General features: G+C 37.5%; 1 protein-coding gene across 2 annotated transcripts in view; it reads right to left on the reverse strand.

Annotated features, from left to right (window-relative positions):
• LOC117417704 (glutamate receptor ionotropic, delta-1-like) overlaps positions 1-19,197 on the reverse strand; it is a 232,660-nt gene that overhangs the window by 118,659 nt on the left and 94,804 nt on the right. For both annotated transcript variants that reach the window (XM_034029911.3, XM_058985181.1), the window contains exon 3: positions 2,925-3,209. In XM_034029911.3, coding sequence (XP_033885802.1) covers positions 2,925-3,209 — 285 coding nt within the window. The remainder of the gene's footprint in view (positions 1-2,924; positions 3,210-19,197) is intronic.

Consider the following 19,197-nt stretch of genomic DNA (forward strand, 5'->3'; position numbering starts at 1 on the left):
GAGATATATAACTGTGTATCATCAGCATAGCAGTGAAAATTTACAGCATATTTACGAATAATCTGGTCTAGAGGTAGCATGTATAAATAGGTCCCAACCTTAACTTACTCCTGTTTTAAGTGCTCTGTGCTTCCTGTGTTTTATTCATGCTGCTCTGCATTGAGGGCTGGCATTTACTCAGAGCACATCAGCCAATTCCACTTAAATTCTGCCATAACGGAGAAAAAGTAAAAAACCTGCAGTGTAGTCAGACAAAGCTGCTTTATCATCATCATTCGGCTGCCATTTTCACCACAGGCGGAATTGGTGCCTGCACATGAGCAAACAGGTCTTCATCTGCTTCCAATAAAGGCAAAGCAAAGATGCTAATTTAAATACATGTCCCTTTTCCCTGTTCCGTGTTCCTTTCTCTTTATTGTATACAGCATATATTCTTATGTATGGTTTGTTTTTTTGTAGGTGCTTTTACATTAAATGCCCTAGATAGTAGCTAGGCCTAAACTGGTGTGAAACAACATTCACCAGGACTCACAACTATGATTACTACTAGCAGTATTACCCTAGTTACTACTAGTACTAAATGTTCTGTAAAATGCAGGGACACGTAAAATCCCAATGCTGAAATACTAAATAAATGTACCTGCAGTAATAGGATTTTTGCACGGAAGTCAACATCTGTCATTCTTTCAATACTTTGAATTTTCACTTTAAGTACACAGCAAAGATCTAAAGGGGTTATAGAGGATGCAATAAAACCATAAATCCCACCTATTCGCTGAGTCATTCTCAAAAGCGCATTGTTCAAAGAAGCACATGTTAAAGCAAACATGGATTTTCACACACTGTAACAAGCAGGTGTGTTGTAATGTCATGGTTGTGGAGCTCAATCTTTTAAGCGGATCACTTCCTGCCATCATTTTATTAGAAAATGTCTGCTATCCCTTTAAAAAGCACAGACACACACACAAAACAAAAAAAAAAAACATCCAGTTGACATCTGACATGGCTTAGCTGTTTAACTACTGCCACGCAGGGATTATTTAAAATAAATCACAAATCATCCTATTTATAGAGGGCATGTGTTTGACAACTATCAAGACCTTTTTGTGTAAAAGTTGTTTTAATAAATAACACAGGGTGCTCAGTGGCTCCCCCAGTAAAGGCACTGCATGGAGTGCAGGCACAGACTGTCCAGGCTGGACCTCGCCTACAGGGTTCAGTAGCCTGGTAGCATCCGAATGATCACATGAGTATTCACCCCCAGTCTGCACCCACTTTAGGAATACAGCATGAAAGGAATAAATAATAATAATAATTCTATAATTCTATAAAGAATAACTCTCCCAAAACTTTGATAAAAGTAAAAAAAAAGAAAAAAAAGGAAGTAAACAAAAGTTTCAACAAACTGTCAGTCTAGATTAATCAGATGGAATATTAACTAATCTTTAACTGTTCCCTAATCAAAGGGCTCATATTGCAGTTTAAGTGTGGGTATAGATTACAGGCAGTTATATGGAGACACAAAATTCTGAAGTGTTTTCAAATGACAGGGAAAAAAGCTCATTTCCACTTTAAACACATTGCCTAAGAAAGGCTCTCAAACGTAATTGCCTTTGAAGTAATTTCATATCAATATTAAAACAGAACTGCCTAATTTTAACTTCAATTAAAATGCAATTTCTGTTAATTGAAACCAAACAAAAAAACAATTGATCCATAGAAGTGCAATTAAAAACCATTAAGATCAAAATGTCAGAGACTCATCGGATCACACGATTCTTTCCTTCTGCCCTCTTTTCTCTCTATTCCTCTCTCTTTCGCCCACAGCAATCTGGCACAAGTCATTTTTTCTTGTTATTACCTTTCAAGGGGAATTTAACTCCTCGCTGTGAGCAGAAACTGAAACTGCAGGAATGAGCCAAGTGGCGCTGGGCCCATGCAAGAGTATAAAAAAATATGTATTTTCCAGAAATTATTAATCTGGCCAGAGCTATGCTGAACTTCACATCATATAATGATTCACTGCAAATTAATATTAAGCTCTTCTCATAAGGTTGCAGCTCATGAACAAGTAGCGGTACTTGTACAATGGCAAGCCTCAAGGGCAGATCAAGCATGGTCTTTTCCCCGGTGCTAGCAGACTAAAATGTAGAACCCCCTCTGTGACCCTTCACAAAGTAATGTGTCCAAGTCCTAACCCTTTCAGAGACAGCCGTGTGTTAGTATTTAATGAAAAAGATAGGGAGACATGACGTAGATTAATGTCACCATCATTGCAGTGGAAATTACAATTTATTCTGCCCAGTGAAAAAGTGTCACATCTTAAAGGAAAAAAATTGGATTCTGTTGTTTCTGTTAATTTGGTGTCAATGAACTAGAAGGAAGAGATATAGAATCATCTTCCAGGGTTTAATCACATTTTGGGTTTATTATGGGTATGCACAAACCCGAAACACTGGCAAAACATAGCTTTTATAACTATATCCCTCTGAGCATAATACAAGTTAAATTGGTTGAGTCCTTAATATTAACATATACATAAATAAATAATACAGAACAAAATAGCTCAACCTATTCATTTAACAGGAGCCCTGAACAAGTATTCTACATTTCCCACAAAATGCCCCCTTTAATTCAGGTATCACAATGCCACCTCATCCACAGCTATGGCAGCTATGGCAGTCTCTAAGTTGAAAGCAATGACACAACACAAGCAGCATGTGAAAAAAAAAAAAAAACACCGCTCCTCCTCCCAGTGAAAAAAAAATTAAAAATCCCATATTTTCACTGACATATAACAGCACTAATACTCTCAGCATTTTGCACATCGGTACTGCCAGAATCCGGAATTGCAGGCTTGCCTCTTGGGAGTTGTCCTAACTAGCAGAAGGTTATGATGCCACAAGGCTAACTCCAGTACTCACCGTACTCGCTGTCGTAGAATACAATGAATTTCTGCCAGCGGAGCTCGGTGACCAGCTTCAGCATGACGTCGTTGAGCCGCACTGGGGGCCGGGCCGCTAGCGTGTACCTCTCCCCGTCAGGGCTGGGGTTGAGTTGGCAGGCGGTGCGTGGGGACCCCACGTTGTTCCTCTGGACGTACAGGTGTGGGATGTGCATGGCATCCGTCAGGGACTGGAGCGCACTCGCCGACGCACATCCTGTGGACGTCACCAGCGCCAGGATGCCCTGGGTCATCAGGTCACAGGCTGCAGAGACACAACAAGGGGAAGGTGAGTTTTGTGGGTGAGGATAAAGTGCAAAGAATGGTAAATAGCTGTTTAGATCAGTGGTGGATCTTTGTTCCACCTGTACTCTAAATTACTTAACTTAACTGATGGAATCTGCATCTTAATCAGTTTATTTTTTAATGAGAGCTATAAAACCTGGAGGACTCTAGACTGGATTTATGCACCCCTGCTTAAATAATAATAATTAATACTTTCCAACCAGCATATTACATCAAGTACATGTAAGTATAAGGGACCCATAAAAAAGAATAGCTGCTTTTTGGAGCCATTCCAAGTGAATTGAGTTTAATGAGGCCCACCTGAACCCTTTTCTCTCTATGGTTTTCCTAAGTAAAAAGGTTATAACTTGTTATTTTTGTATTAGTGCTATGTGCCTGTGCTGAGTCAAGTGTGAACAAAGTAAAAAACATATGATACTGGTCAGCCCCAGTTAGCAATAAAAATAAATAAATTAAGGGGATTATCTTGTGCGTACGAGATGGTTGCTTGTAAGTACATATGAGATAATCCCCTTCACTTTCTTTTTCACCATGCGGTTCAAGGATTACATAGAAAAGTATTTTTTTTGTACCTATCAACGTTTGATGTGACCACTTCTGGGTTGCAATTATTATTTATTTGTTTCTTGCTTTGAAGACATTGAGAAGGACTTCCAGTGAAAACGCTAAATTTAGCACTATTGAGTGTTTAACAGCTATAGTTGATTTTTTTTTTTTTTTTTTTTGCAAGAGGGATAAAGTCTAGTTGGAAAATTGGCTGAGTTACAGTAAGTTTACTTCTAAGTTGAAATCCAAGTCATTTCTATAAAACCATTGTTTCTCAAAGCATGTTACTGGTTTATTTTTTGTATTCTTACATTCCTCAGTGTTTATTGGACCAGAAAGGAAACTACTGGGGAAAAAAAGAAAATTAATATTGATTTATCAAGAAGTACATCAACAGTCACCCCAAAAAGTTTCCATCAAAGTAATACAGCTGAAAGGCAACGCAACATATTGATACTAAAAAAATTATAAAACAAAATCAAGATAAGACACAATGAAATCTAATCAACACCAGAGTTCTATTAAATATTTAAACAAAACGTTGTTCTGGGGACATCACTGGCAAACGTACAAATCTCCAAAAAGCCAAATTCCATGCATTTAGGACAGACAAAATGCTTTTAATGGGAACAGGAGTCAGACTCCACAAAGAGGCTACAGTGACGGTAATCTGTTTGTTTCATCGAGTTTAAATGAAAATTGAAACCTGTAAATACAAAAAAAAGCATTGTGCCAGACAGCCATGCGTGGGCTGGAGGATGGTACATTTTCAGTTCAATAACTCTACATCCCCACAATATTAAACTGACTGATTGAAACGCGGTGCGTTTCAAGGCACTGTAAGGTTTTCATGTGAAAAGTACTGTGATTGTTTAAAAATAAACATCACTAAATCTCATGTTCAGACACAAAGCTTCAAATGGGATGTCACTATCAAAGCATAAAAAAATGACATTCACAAGACGTACTGCCGTTCCTTTGAGTCACTGGGATCTATTCAACTGATCTGAATTGTTGCTGATCTAGGAGTGCCACAGTCAGCCAAAGGATAAGAAGTACTGGAATTATGACAAATCTATAACTGTGAGGATTCATTTATTGTACGTGATTTATATTACAAAAGCAGACATTTTCCAGCCATTGCCATGGACTGAATACCAGTTATCTGTTATTAGAATTCCAGGGAGATGAGAGTTCTACAAAGTTGCCGAAACACCGCTTGCAGCACTATTCTGGCATTTCTACCCAGGATGAATAAATATCCATCCATCCATTATCATTAACCGCTTACTCCTTTACAGGGTCGCGGTGAGCCAGAGCCTAACCCGGCATACACAGGGCGCAAGGCGAGACTACACCCTGAACGGGACGCCAGTCCATCGCAGACGAATAAATATGAATAATACAAGTAAAAGTGCACTGAAAAGACTGTTACTGGGGAAAGATACCAAGATGACATACTGTAGTCCTTCAAGCTTATCTCCCATTGGTTCATCTCACCCCCAGGGTTCACTGACATCACATTGCTTTCATAAATAAAATATACAGGAAAGATGAGACATACAAGAAATGTAAACTTGACTTCCCTTTAATATCCTTTCCAAAATCACTGCATTTTCCCTCTACATTTTGTGCATCCAACAAAAAATGTTGCCATTCCGCTGCACAGTAAAAGCTTAGTGGATCAATATCCTTAAAAACACACACAAAAAAAGTTATCCTTTATCAGGCATATTAATACTCAAGGGCAATTGAATTTTAATTTGTTGTTTTTTTCAGTTAATTTAAACCTCTGCATTGTTCTGCTTCTCCATCGATAAACTTGCACCACCAGTTTATATGTGTACACTAACCCAGAGTATTGTCTCCGGGCTAAATAAAACCTCCGCTTCGGACAAGGTGTGAGGCTTTAACAAAAAGGCCTATTAGTGAGTAATCAATTGTCTAGACAGAGCTCTTATTTCTTATTGAAAAGGCACTCATTGCTGATGAGTTTTCCTGTTAAAATAACACTATTGCGGGTTATCAAATGAAATCATGTATTTTAAAGCAGACCTTGTTTGATTTCAATCTAAATTACACATTTTCATTTGTAACTATATTTCTGCTTTTTAAATTGTTCTTCTTGTGGGATGCTAGCTAGTAGTACATAGGTTAGGCCTGCATCTCAGCTGGGCAGTTTAACCTCAATGGCTAATTCTACTAGTGCACTAGTATATTTGCACACCAACCAATCAAACTAAAGGCACCTCCACCACAACAGCAGCCACTGCTCACACATGCTAGGCTGCTGTTAAAATATTTATTTTTGCAAAGTTGTTATTAGAAGCAGCCTAATCTTACAAAGAAACACCTTTTTGGTAGAAGCAACAGATGCAGTATAACAAAAGAACAAAACAATAAGCACTGAATAGATGAAAACAGCAATGAATTTGAATTAAAACAATTGCAAACCAAACAGGTTTGAATCGTTGATGTTGGCTTGTTTGAAGATAGTAAAACAACATGTCAGTATTTCTGAAGCTTTGCCACTAGGGGATATGTTGTTCCTGGCTAGCTGTGCCGAGAAAACAAATAAATGCTTTATGAAGTCTTTTATAATGGGGAGCTTCAAATGAAAGTCTAACATCCCCTAAGTCAGGAGTTTGTTTAAGAATGAGCACCAAAATGACGATGACCCTGCAAGAGATACTCTTTATCAGATTTACAGTACATTATCTTTTAAAATTGGGATATTAAGAAAACAACAACTAAACAAAAAAAAAATGGATTTGTTTCAATGGACACTGTTTCTTTTGTGTTGAAGGTTCTTATAGATGTTGCTGTTTCTCCTAAAGGTATTTTCAAACTTTTGAAGAAAATGCCCAAGAAAAGTTTAGAAAGAGTTGATTCAGCATCAGAACTCGCCTTTAAAACTCAGCATCATCCTGTTCAAAGATTAGTGTGTCTGACTACCGTTCTATCAGCAGTCTACATTTCTGTAACTGCATATTAATGTTTCACATTTTTGTATATTTTCACATTTATTATGTCCTTCACATCGGGTGGTCAAAAAGTACCTTCCTCCATCAGCAAGTTGGAAGAGAACAATTTCCGACAGCTTGCCGTTCTAACTGGGGCTGACAGGAGTCTTAATTCAATTCATCTCGGTCTGCTGCAGATGGAAACAAGCAGAACTGATTTCAAATCTCTTTGGAAAGATGGGACTGTGGCGGGACTGTGGCAAAACCGTGACCCTTTTGGGTCAATACAATGTGTTTGGCAAGGGTATGAGCTGTTCTGAATCTCAATGAAATGAACCTCTTTATTGATTTATTATTATTATTTTTTTAACAGTGTGGCTCTACGATGGCTGTTAGTTAATGTGCAAGAATTTTCAGTTAATACTATACATTCAAAATAAAATAACAACAAACAAGGAATGTGTTCTGTTATATACCGCACAAGCTTTTGCTAACTGCACGAGCAGGCTGCTTGTTGCCTCTCATTTCCTCCAGATTCAAGCCACGTTTCTCATCATTTCTCTCTATGGACCAGGAAGCTTGATGCTTCCACCCCACTGTTAATCAAAATACATATTCATTGCAAGCCACTTAGGGGAATAATATGAAAATGAAAGAGAGTGTGTCAATCACAGCACTTTACATTTAATCTGATAAACATCTATAGTAGAAACATCTAAAATCAAATCTGCTTTCTCCAGCTTTACTTGTGCTCCACTCAGGCACTCGAAGGCAGCCGTTATAGTTTATATGATCATCCATAACTTCACAAATATTTACTTGTATTCAGCATCTGTGTGCTGCAAAACTTGACGTGACCCCAGGCATATTTGTGTCTATTAAGAAATACTAAGATATCTAGTCAAATGTTTCTCATTGTATTGAATTGTTTCTTTTAGTATTTCTAAATTCAGCACTATTGCGTGTTTAATAGTTATGGATGGTATTTGTATTGATCTATCTAGATCTAGTAATAACTATATATACATATACTGTATATATATATATATATATTTATTGTTTTAGATGATTACTAAAATAATCCGGTACTATCAGTACTTATTAAGTCTAATACTATAATACAGTAATATCCAGGGAATACTAACAATAGTTCCACATGCTACAAATCTGTCTGGGAATGTCTGCTTAACTAAATTTTGGATAGGGTTATGAAACAAAGAACTTTACCAAATCCAATCCAAAGATTTGCTCCAGTGATGTCTAATAAGGTCACTGGAGTGGGCTGCAACTAAAAAGTATATTCTGATATACAGAGACCAATTCCAATTCCAAATCCAGTTCATAAAGCCACAGGAAGCTGTCAGTGTAATTCCATCACTGTTCATCCCAATAACAAATTTCAGGCTGTGAAAAAAAAGAAATATCTCCCTGCCTTTTTCATCTGTAACGGATATTTTTATTTATTTATTGTTATTTTAAGTCTGAGCCAATCTTACTACAAGCTTCAGCTGTCAATCCTGTTTGCAGTGCTTAAGCACATCATATTTCTCACGTTCAGACTTCTAAAGGCAACGTATTCAGTATTTCAGAGCCTATTGACTTGTCTTTTTCCCACTTTGAAAGTAAATCTAATACAGATTGTCAACATTATTTGTTTCCTAAAACTGTCTACTGGAGCGTATCAAGTGGAACGCTTTGATACAAGAGCTACAACACAGTCTTGTTTACTTCCAATAAAATAGTTCATAGTTCCCAGTATAAGCCAAGTAACAGGTTACATATAACTTGGTTTCCCAAATAGCAGCTATAACTCTTTGCATGAGTACAGGTAAGCTGCTTTAGGGCCTTTCGGACAGAGAATCTCCTGAGTCCCTTTATGAAATGAAGTCTGCTAACATACAACCAACATATTGTCAGGTTACTGTCCAACAGCTGACTAAAATACATGCTCCACCCACAGAGTTTAAAAATACCTAAGAAACCCCGTTTGGCTAACTTGACCCAGGTCTGCCTAACTATAGAATAAATAAACATATGTAAATTGACCAAAAAAGACAGACTTTTGTTCAGATTGCATGAAATGGTAGGACCATAACAACAGGTAATAGCTATCTAGTCAGAAGTGTATACAGTTAATATATATAAAAAATAAAAAGCAGGTATGCAGTCTAATCGCACCGGAATCCTTTATACAAAAATGCCCATTTCATAAGCAAAGCACATCCAAGCCGTTGTAAAGGTTACTAAAGACTACTTTTAGCCAATGTAATTCAAAGGAGGCTGTATTGACTTGTTTTGCAGTGCATTTTACGACAGCCCCTTGAAGCTTTAAGAAATGCTATTTTGTCACCTTCTGCCCAAGGCAAGCTTTTAATTCCTTTATTTCTGTTGTTAGACCTTTTTCTGTTTCCCTGTTTCTGTAATTGTTCCAATTTTTTATTTTTTTAAAAAAAAATGGTTTCCTTCTGGTTGCTAGCAGGGTTACGCTTTTGAATAACACTAAACCAAGACAGCTTTTGCTGAAAAATTTGACAAAATATAATGTGTTTATTCCTCAGGGCACCAACCAAGTGAATTGTTTTCCTAAAATGTAAAGGTATGACCTTATCTACTGTTATTCTAAGGGCTCAGCAGATATACTGTAGAGGGAGGATGTAAAATGTGCTATATAAAGAAGATCTCATTGGCTGCATCATATTAGTACAGTATATTATTTGACTATATTGGAATACATAAGTCGCACAGGCCAATTTATAAGTACAACTGATTACGTTAGCACACGAAATTCAGAGAGAACAGCTTTGCCCTCGAGTGCCGTCAATCAGTCACCTCTCGCAAACACTAAATTAGTCATGCAGTAAATGATTAAAAAATATAGATGGATAGGTGAATCAATCAGTCGGTATTGTGTTCTGCTTATGTAAGTTAGAAGGTCCAGGTTGTCCAATAGATTTTCTTAAAAAGGGCTTTTTGCATTTTCAAGATTCTAACCTTATTTATTGCTTTGTTAATCTCATGCTTAGTGTTCCACGTTTTCGGTTTTTATCTTTAAAAAAAACAATTCTGTGAATTTTTCGGAGTTTATTTTACATATATTAAAATAGGGTTAAAATCGTTAAAAAAAATAGCTTTTAATTGAAACTCAGGGGGAGAAAATCTCAGTATACACACTTTACATGTGGAATATGATGCGTAGCAGTTCTTGTTTCTGATTAAGTTTAATGTCCCTGGCATGTATGATGAAGCACAATCTGTGCAAGTCCAAGCCACATTTCCCCAAGTTAGCTGGTACTTTGTGAACATTTGGGCAATCGCTGTGCTGACGGAAATAGTATCTACAGAAGGCATGAACATGACATCAGCACAAAATAAGCCATTTTTTTTTGCCTTGAAATCATAAAAAGAAAAGAAAATTGACAGAACTGGGCGGTGCAAGCCATCGGGAGATGTGTCAAAAATCACACTGGACATTTCCATCAATGTGTTCCATAAGTTTACCAACTAAAGCATCACCATTTTCTGTCAAATATTTACGATTAAGATTGTCAGCATTAGGCAGTGTTTTAGCTGATGGACAGACAGTACTGTCGCACAAAGTCACTACTGCATACCTCTGCAATAAACAGTGGCTGTCCAGCAAAGCACAGCGTTCTGACAAACTCATTACCACAGTCATTCTGCACTTTCTTTTTATTAAAGCGTGTGTAAAAGCCGCATAAATGGATTGCTCGTCTCTCAGTTCACTTTCTTGTTTTAGTTTAATGTGTCGCTTATTTTTCAGTATGTTCTTTTATTGTCAACGCAAACATGTACCTCAATGCTGCAGTATTTGCAGCGCTATGCATCCTCTGCCTCATCTGGCCCACTTCTGCTATTTTTGCTTTTTGTATACTTCGAAACATTCGTTTTCTTTTCAATATTCATGAACTGATTTACGTTTTCTCCCCATTCCTCATCCACTAAAAATATTATATTTTCGTAGTATTTCAATTTAGTTTTTGATCAAGCTAGTTGTTACTACGCACAGCAATTGCCACAATAATCAGACTTTGATTGGCCAACATAATCAGGTGATAATGTGTTTGTGAAGTGACACAGCGTAAAGAAATATCCGCTAGAAAGTGTCCTGAGGCCATCAGATGATTCTAGAGCATTTGCCAAGCACTCCCACCTTTCACTTCCAGAGCTCGGCAACTCTGCAAAATCAATCCACCCTGACCCTAACCCAACACCAACCCTAACCTTAAACAAACCCAGCCCTAAAACCTAACCCTAACCCAATACCTAACCCCAAAGCTAACCATTAAAAATCAACTGATGCCCTCAGGACACTTTCTAGTGGATATTCCTTTGTGCTGTGTGAAATGACAGAGAACCACGTTATTTGATTCTCTGACGTCTAAAAATAAATCCTGGAATTTTTTACTCATGCTGTATACTTATAGGCCTGCTCTTATGTTTCCCTGACAGCCAAGGTCATCTTATCACGGTAGAAAAAAACTAAAAACCTGAAAGTTCATCTGTAAGAATGCACGTGACTTTACTGTAAATCTCATTTTAAAATCATTCATTTCAAATGAAACTGACAAACCTTGAAAAGCATACATATCAGCATTCCTGTGAACATGATAAATTCCATTTTTGAGGTGCTCTTATCAACATCAGGCTCCACAGGAACAGTATGCCGATGTGCTTATTTTCAGAAACAATATCTATTAGACAGCATGGCCTGAAATACTGACAAAACAGTAATCCCCTGTTTTACTATCAAAATAGATTCCTCAAAGTTGATCGTGGGGAAGCTTACAACCGTTGGTATTTTTTTAAAGGTTCAACTGTACGTTTTCATTTCTCTTACGGTTGTGTTTGAATATGAAATATGAATTGCAAAACTAGAAGTATGCTTATACTATGTTACAGTTTGGAATGAGGTACCCAATGTTGCTTAAAAAAAAAAAATCAAACTGTGTTAAATCAAATATTACTGTCAGAGAAATCTGCATAATTGTTATTCCTCAAATTAACAATTTAAGTTACAATGTAGTCAAAAGAAATGCCTGCAGAAAGTGAATATGAATTTAGTCACAGATAAGTAGGTAACTCAGGAAACTGTGCATCCATGTATATTTCTATAGAAAATCATCCAGGACATGCTTTGCAGCCTGAGAACAAGTGTCGAATGATGAATAGGTTGTTAACCTAATGTGCCATCAAATGCTCATACTTATTTTCATACTTATTTTACACATAATAAAGAAAACATACTGACAGTTAATGATGGATCTAAAAAGCACAGTTAAAAAATAATGACACAATAACTACTGAAAAATCTACATTAAACAACAGCAGGACACATTCATTACACAGAGGTTAGCTAGTTTGAGGCAGCGAGTGATCTAAGACTTAGGTGTGTTCCTGAGAATCACAAGGTTTTTTGTTTTTTTTCAGGCAGAATAATTGGCTTTTCAGTCTTTCAGAACCAGTTACTTTCCTTTGTACATTTAGTTATATACTGTTGGTTGTAGTGAGGGATATGGAGTCTGTTCCGTGAAGATCCACACTTTAAACAGTGTTTGTTATCTGGACATATTTCAATAGTCTCATTGGGGGACTGGATAGCAGTGTAGCAATCTACCAGTGGCTTTAAGGGTAGGATTAAGTTAAGTTTGTGCGTAAACTGTGATTTAAGAGTCCTGTCTCCATGGTGCTGCAAGTTCCATACAACATGTTGGCTGCAATTGGATTCAACTCTGACTGACTTGAATTATGTAATAATGATAGCAAAGTATATTGAAGCTTATTGGAAGCATGGTAAAGCAAAGGTAAAGCCAAGAGAGGTATGGTAATGCAAACATGATAAACTATGGTAAATGCATAGTATAATCATGAGAACATTTCCCGTGATAAAAATGTGTAAGGGAGAGGATAGCTTCATCATAACAGTCGGTCAGCAATGGGAGCCTGTTAAAAACCGCAAAATGAACGAAGAGTGGCACTTATCTCACTGGAGCTCATGTATTATTTGCATTGTTTTGTTTTGTTTTGTTTTTTGTCATGAATTACTGCTTGGCAAGGAACGTGAACATGTGTGGATTTGCATTTAAAAAAAGAAAACCCTACTTTTGCGTTAAGGTTACTAATTAGATAGAGCATGCTTTCTTTTTCAAAACTGTGAATTCTTTACTTTAATGCTCTTTAATTTACTAAGATGAAGCTTCAAGGTCGAGTAAACCAGAGAGAATTATCAGACACTAATTTAATATTGTACCGTAGTATATGTCTGTGTGCCAGTGTTCATTATACACCAAATAAAAAAAAATAGAAAAACCTTTATCCTTGTACACAAACATCCAAATAACCTTATCTCATGAAGAAAAATATAAAAAGCTGTGGGGTTAGGGTTAGAATTTGGGTAAGTGTTAGAATTTGGGTAAGGGTTGGATAGCGTTATTGTTTCTGGACTAGGGCTAGGGCTAGGGTTTGGGTTAGGTTCAGGGTTAGGGTTAGAGTTGTTAGGGTAGTGCTGTTCTCACTACCTCCCATCTGAAAACAAAGACCAAAATGAAAGGATTTACACTGATCTCTCTTCATTAAAACTGCCCTTCTCACTCCTGCAGAGAGCAAGGCTAAATAGTTTAATAATTCTAGGTTGGAGCCAGGATTAAGCAAAAAGATATCCTGCATACACTAATAATGGGATGAGAAAACAGAGGTTAGGGCCCTGTCACTAAAATAATAGCTCAGAATATGTCCTCAAAAAGCCTTGCTCTGTCTTTAGAGTTACCAGAGCAATTTATTTGCAAGCATGCAGATGTCAGATTGGGTTCTTGGCTCTGCCAGTCAAGAAAGGAGGAAAATACTGTATACTGCACCATCACTTCCAGAAACCCGGCTCATTGGCAATGCTAAAGAGCACCAGTTACCATCTCAATTCAACGGAAATGTAAAGAACACTAAAGCAACAGCATTCTATTTCTATCAGGAATCAGCATTTAATAAGCTAAGAATTATACAGGGTCGGTCATGGCCTTTCAGGTTTTCAGATCAAAGATATTTGGATTGCGATATGACTATATTTTCAAAGTCATTTACCACTTATTAACTCAGATTTTTTTTTTTTTTAAATGTACATAAGCAAACAGCTACGTGATGTAATTTAACAGTATTTGGTTGTTTCACTGTTTTGCATTGTTAACATGTAATGGTAGATCCTTTAAAAATTAATAAATAAACTTACAATACCTTACCTTAGTGGTTTCCGAATTTTTAAGGAGTTTAACATTATTTCTATGGACCACAACCGCAAACTATACCAGTAGCTGTACATTTTATACTGTATACAGTACTACCTGTTTAATTCACAATTCAGTAATTCACGGATTTGGTCATTTCGAGGTTGGGCCATATTGAAAGTAAATTGTACTATACTGTACTGTATAACAAAGGGGTGCTTCACTAATTCATTGTTTTGAATATTTTATAATGTTTTGGTGTGTAATTCAAATTCATTGAAATAACGAGACAGCGTTGTATTGAGAGATATTACTATGACTCTGTGTAGTTACATATTAGCAACCAAAATATTCTGAATAAAGCAGGAAATGCATCAGAATAGCTCCCACAAGGAGAGTTTTAATTGCCATTTATCAATCATTCTGAAAAGCAATAAGAAACAAGCCTTCGAGTTGGGTTCATTTGGATAATGGACGATAGTCGTATTGTAATTAATTATTTGCATTTCACAAATGCAGCTGTCAGTGTTACACCCGCAGTATCCCTCCCCCACCCCCCTTCACCTGCAACCCCAACCTTGTATAAATAATGAATGTAGAACCCAGAATTGTATTATTGGCTGAATTTTTTTATATTGTATTTTTAAAATGCAAATACAATCTTTAAGAACTGAAATAGGTGCAACAAGAGGCAATGAGATAGCAGGCAGTTAGTTTGTAAAGCTAGCAAAATAGAGGAATGTGGATGTCTGATTAGTCAGAGCATGGGTCTTTATAGAATGGCAGCCATTGCTGAACATGTCCTGATCTGTCAACATGCAATTACTACTAATATGAAAAGACAATGGCATTCATTAATAAGCAAAACAAACAATGGACAGCGCAGTGATGGCAGCTTTGTAAAATTACTGTCACAAAAAACTTATATTTTTTTGTACGCTGTTATTGATCAAACTTGACATACTGTATAAGATTATAGAATACAGTTGTGTATGGAATATGAAGCCAGTATCGCAAGGTGCTACCATGAAGTCACACGACCTCAATATTGCGGCGGTTTCACAATTATTTTTCCTAAAACACAACATCAGGATCTTAAACGATGTAATAATGTATTGGGAGTTACACAAGGTGGCCTTTCAGCAGAACTGAAGGTGTGTCCTTCACTGTCTTAATAAACTTTTCTTCTCAATACTAATCAAGTTGTTTCATCCTCCTGAATAAACAACATTTTTAATATTGCCACGAGTTTGCTTTGGTATTACCAAACCGGTTCCTTTAGAAGGGTAGTCTAATCCAGGCCATATCATCTCTGTCGTTTCAATATTGATTAAATGTTTAAGGCACTGACATTTAATTTTTTTTTTTTTTTTTTTTTTTAAAGGGCTGTGTTGTAATAATGACTGGTGCAGTGCAAAAAGAGTATAATGTCCAGGCTGCCGTTTCCCAATAATAACGATATTTAATTATTTACAATTCAACAGAAAGTTCCAAAAAGTCATCCAAACGAGAAATAATAGCAAGCCCCGCTACCAATTGATGGTATTGGGGCAAAATAACAAAAAGGTTCAACAGTCCAAAAGTAAACAAACAGACACGCCGTTAGCCACAATCCTCCGTGCACGAAACTGTGCTCTTTTCCTCGGGGAATCGTGGTGCGTGAGCTGTGCGGTGTTATGCTATGTGGTGAGGGGCGTGCTCTGGCGTGATTGCTGGCTCTCTGGCTACAGCCTCCCGTCCTCCTGCTCCTCTACGAAAACACAAACAGACACGTAACACACAAGTATACAAAACACTAGCTCCGGCTTGTCGTCTTTACTTTCTCAGCGCAAGGGGAGGTTTTGACGTAGCTGCTTCCCCTTTGTACCCAGCAAACTCCTCCCTGCAGCCAACGCGTCGCCAAGGTTTCTCCAACAGAGGGCTGCCCCGCAGCTGCCTGCAATGGAATCGTCCTGAGTACTTGCAGCTACGCGCCCCTCCTAATATGGTCACCTTCCGGTTTCCACCTACCACCGAGGTGGTAGATCTAGATTCTAGAAGGCAGCTTACCTTCCCCCTTACACAGCTCCCTTTCTAATCGGGAGGGAGATTTACAGCATTGATCCTTTCTCTCTCTATCACAGGCTGTCAAAAAACAAACAGGTCTATTGGCAGCTCCTGACATTTCTTAATTCAACCCTCCCACAAATGTTAACTGCAGAATTTCTTCTTAGTTAAGGACATAATAAGAAAGTGATTACCCTCAGGGTGCCAAGGAGAGCAGCTGAATTCAAAATAACAGAGCTTATTCAGACAAATTAAAAGGTGAAGTATGTGTTTAAAAATCTGTTTTGTGTTTCATCATTCCATTTCTTCATTCAGACATTGGACCTAATTATTTTTCTATTTTTCTAATACAGCACATCAATCGATTTTTACATTCGTCTTTTACAGACTGTCCTGCACCACTACTAGTATTTTACAGCAGCAGTGACTCAAGACTATAATACATGCTACACCATTACTGTAGGTGATTCCTGTGGCACTGTCCACTGCTGTACACTTCTCTGCACTGTACTTCTAAAAACAGACTTAATTCACTTTCCAGTTTGTTTACAGCGGCGTGAACAAACTCTTCCTCGCACCTTGAAGTGTTTCTCAGTGTTACTCCCAGGCACACTCCAGCGACCTGTGAATTTATTGGCCACTAAAGGTTAGGAACAATGGCATTGGCTTCTGTCAGGAATTGTGCTCAGATCATTTTAATTACAGCTCTACCAGTGCCCCTTTATCTTGTCATTTGAGAACGAAAGTAGCGAGAAAAACACCACTTTTTACAGGAATAAGATAAGAACCACTCCAGCAAAATCAAGAGCATTTCACTAGGGAAGTGTGAGCCCTTTCTAAGTTGAAAGTGTGTGCATGTGGGCTCTGATTAGACACATATGGGATTCTTTCCCACCACCCACTGAGATATAGCTGCTCGCTCGACTTTTTAATAAGGATCCGTCTCGCTCTCAAATGCACCCTCTCTCCCCTGTGTTATCTCACAATATACAGACGTAACAACAAGTATTGCATTTACCAGTACATATTACCGTGGATAGACAGCACAAAATATTCAGGTAGTTACACTATCAGTAACACAAAGGAAGGTGTGCAGTCATACAGAGATACGAGTCACAAGGCACAGCTAAGCCAAATGAAAGGAAATAAGAGATAAACATGGTCCGATAACATTTAGAAGATGGGGTGTGTCATATTTACAGGACTGTCTCCTCTAAAAAAAATACAATCCAAGTTTTAAGATTCAAAAGTGCAAGTAAAAATTGATTTTGTTACTTATGCAACAATGAATATAAAAGAAATAAATTAAAAATTATGTGCAACATGATTTTTTGTTATATGTGACCTCCTACGTACGGCATATTAACTTCATATATAAGACAGTGATTGCTTGATTTAAACATAAATATCCAAATGTTTTCCAATATAATAACAGGAGAGAACCTAGTAAAGTCTATTAAGTTATCTAAATGGCACCAGAACTAACAACTGCCGTTGGTTAAATCCTTTAAATGGGACAAATTCTGGTGTTTTCCGTATTATTACTTTGTTTGACCAGAGTACACTAAATGTTTGATTTGCATAACATTTTCACAGTGTTGCAAATCATAACTGTTTCAAAATTGTCATCCAAATATCAGTATTAATCAACAAGGGGACTGCTCCTAATGCAAGGTCATCCCACCCTTTCCACCCCGCCTAATTGAACTGCCTCCATGAAGAATCCCTCTAAATCACATTGCAGTTTCTGTCTCGCATATAAATGTTCTGGAATTCTATTGCTCTGCGCAGGCAGGGGAAGCAGCTCTCATATGCTGCTCGCTGACCCAACAGGACAGAGGCTTAGAGACTCTCAAACACACTGCCGCCATCACACTAGCACTGAGACAACACATTGGGGTGTCACAAAGCTCAGTCACACCCTCATATACCTATCAGACAGACAGACAGATAGATAGTCAGACAGGCAGATAGATTATTACTGTGCTTTTACCGCGACGGTTAATGCTAATAGCCACTACTAGCAGGTTGTCAGTAATCGAGGATAGCTCACAAAAGAATTCCAGGCTTCTTCCTCTGCAGCTAAACCTCATCCCAGCAGCAGGCATGGATGACGGCACTCATTCCCAAAGTCTGCTATTGTTTCTGATTTCTATGCCTATGCTTTTTTTCCTGTAATTATGTCCAACTTGGTTCCAACACCTATTACATATTTTGCCTTTCATTACCACTCCAGTGAACCGCCAAAGGTTTTCTGTGGGCTGAATGCTAATCACAGAATGGATTTGTCCAGGGCTAGACACACACGCACAACAGTTTGAGTATCTGACAGGCATACACATTTCACAAGCTGGTAAATGTTTGGAAAGATCTGTGCACTGGCTGGCATAATACAAATTCCCAGGATGGTTTCTAGCTCTCTCATGTCTAATTTTGTGCTCTAATCTTGTCTCTTTCTGAGATATTAGTCAGCCAGTACCTCTGTGAAAACCCTTATATATAGTACACATCTCATGACCTTAGGCACTGTTTTTTTGCCATTATCATTTAATCATTATTCGTCAATCTTCACATTAAACATTAACATATTATTATTATTATTATTTTTTTTTAAGAATTCAAAAACATACTAAAGATAATTTCAATCAAATGTCAAAGACTGGGAAACTTGAAACTATAGGCTACAAAAAAAAAAAAAGTTGTAAATCTCAACTCGCCCAGAGACAGCAAAAAACAGACAGACTGCAATAATAACATTGTTAGTGCTAAAAATAGGTAAGAACATAGATTTATATACCATGATGTTGTGTTATACCATGATGTTGTCTTACAGCCAGCATCCACGGCAAATTAAATTCAGCCCACGCCTCTTTCCTCTTTAAAAGACTCTCCAATTTAACACAATGGGTTTGTCAGCCTTTAACTCAAATATACAAAAAATTCTCCCTACGAAAATATTGAATTTAACCATCCCCTGCTGGCAAATAGAAACACTGTTGTGTCAGTGTTTAAACATTTTAACGTTTTCTTTTTGGGTCTTTAGGGACTCCCTGGTCATTGAGCTGACTCTATTAGCCAAGAAAGGTTCTCTGGTTTAGATCACTAAAACAGACCCTGTGGTGTTAACCCGGGGTCCTGGTTCAATGTCACTCCTTCCATT

The sequence above is a fragment of the Acipenser ruthenus genome, chromosome 13 (assembly GCF_902713425.1).
Source record: "Acipenser ruthenus chromosome 13, fAciRut3.2 maternal haplotype, whole genome shotgun sequence".
NCBI classification, from domain to species: Eukaryota; Metazoa; Chordata; class Actinopteri; order Acipenseriformes; family Acipenseridae; genus Acipenser; species Acipenser ruthenus.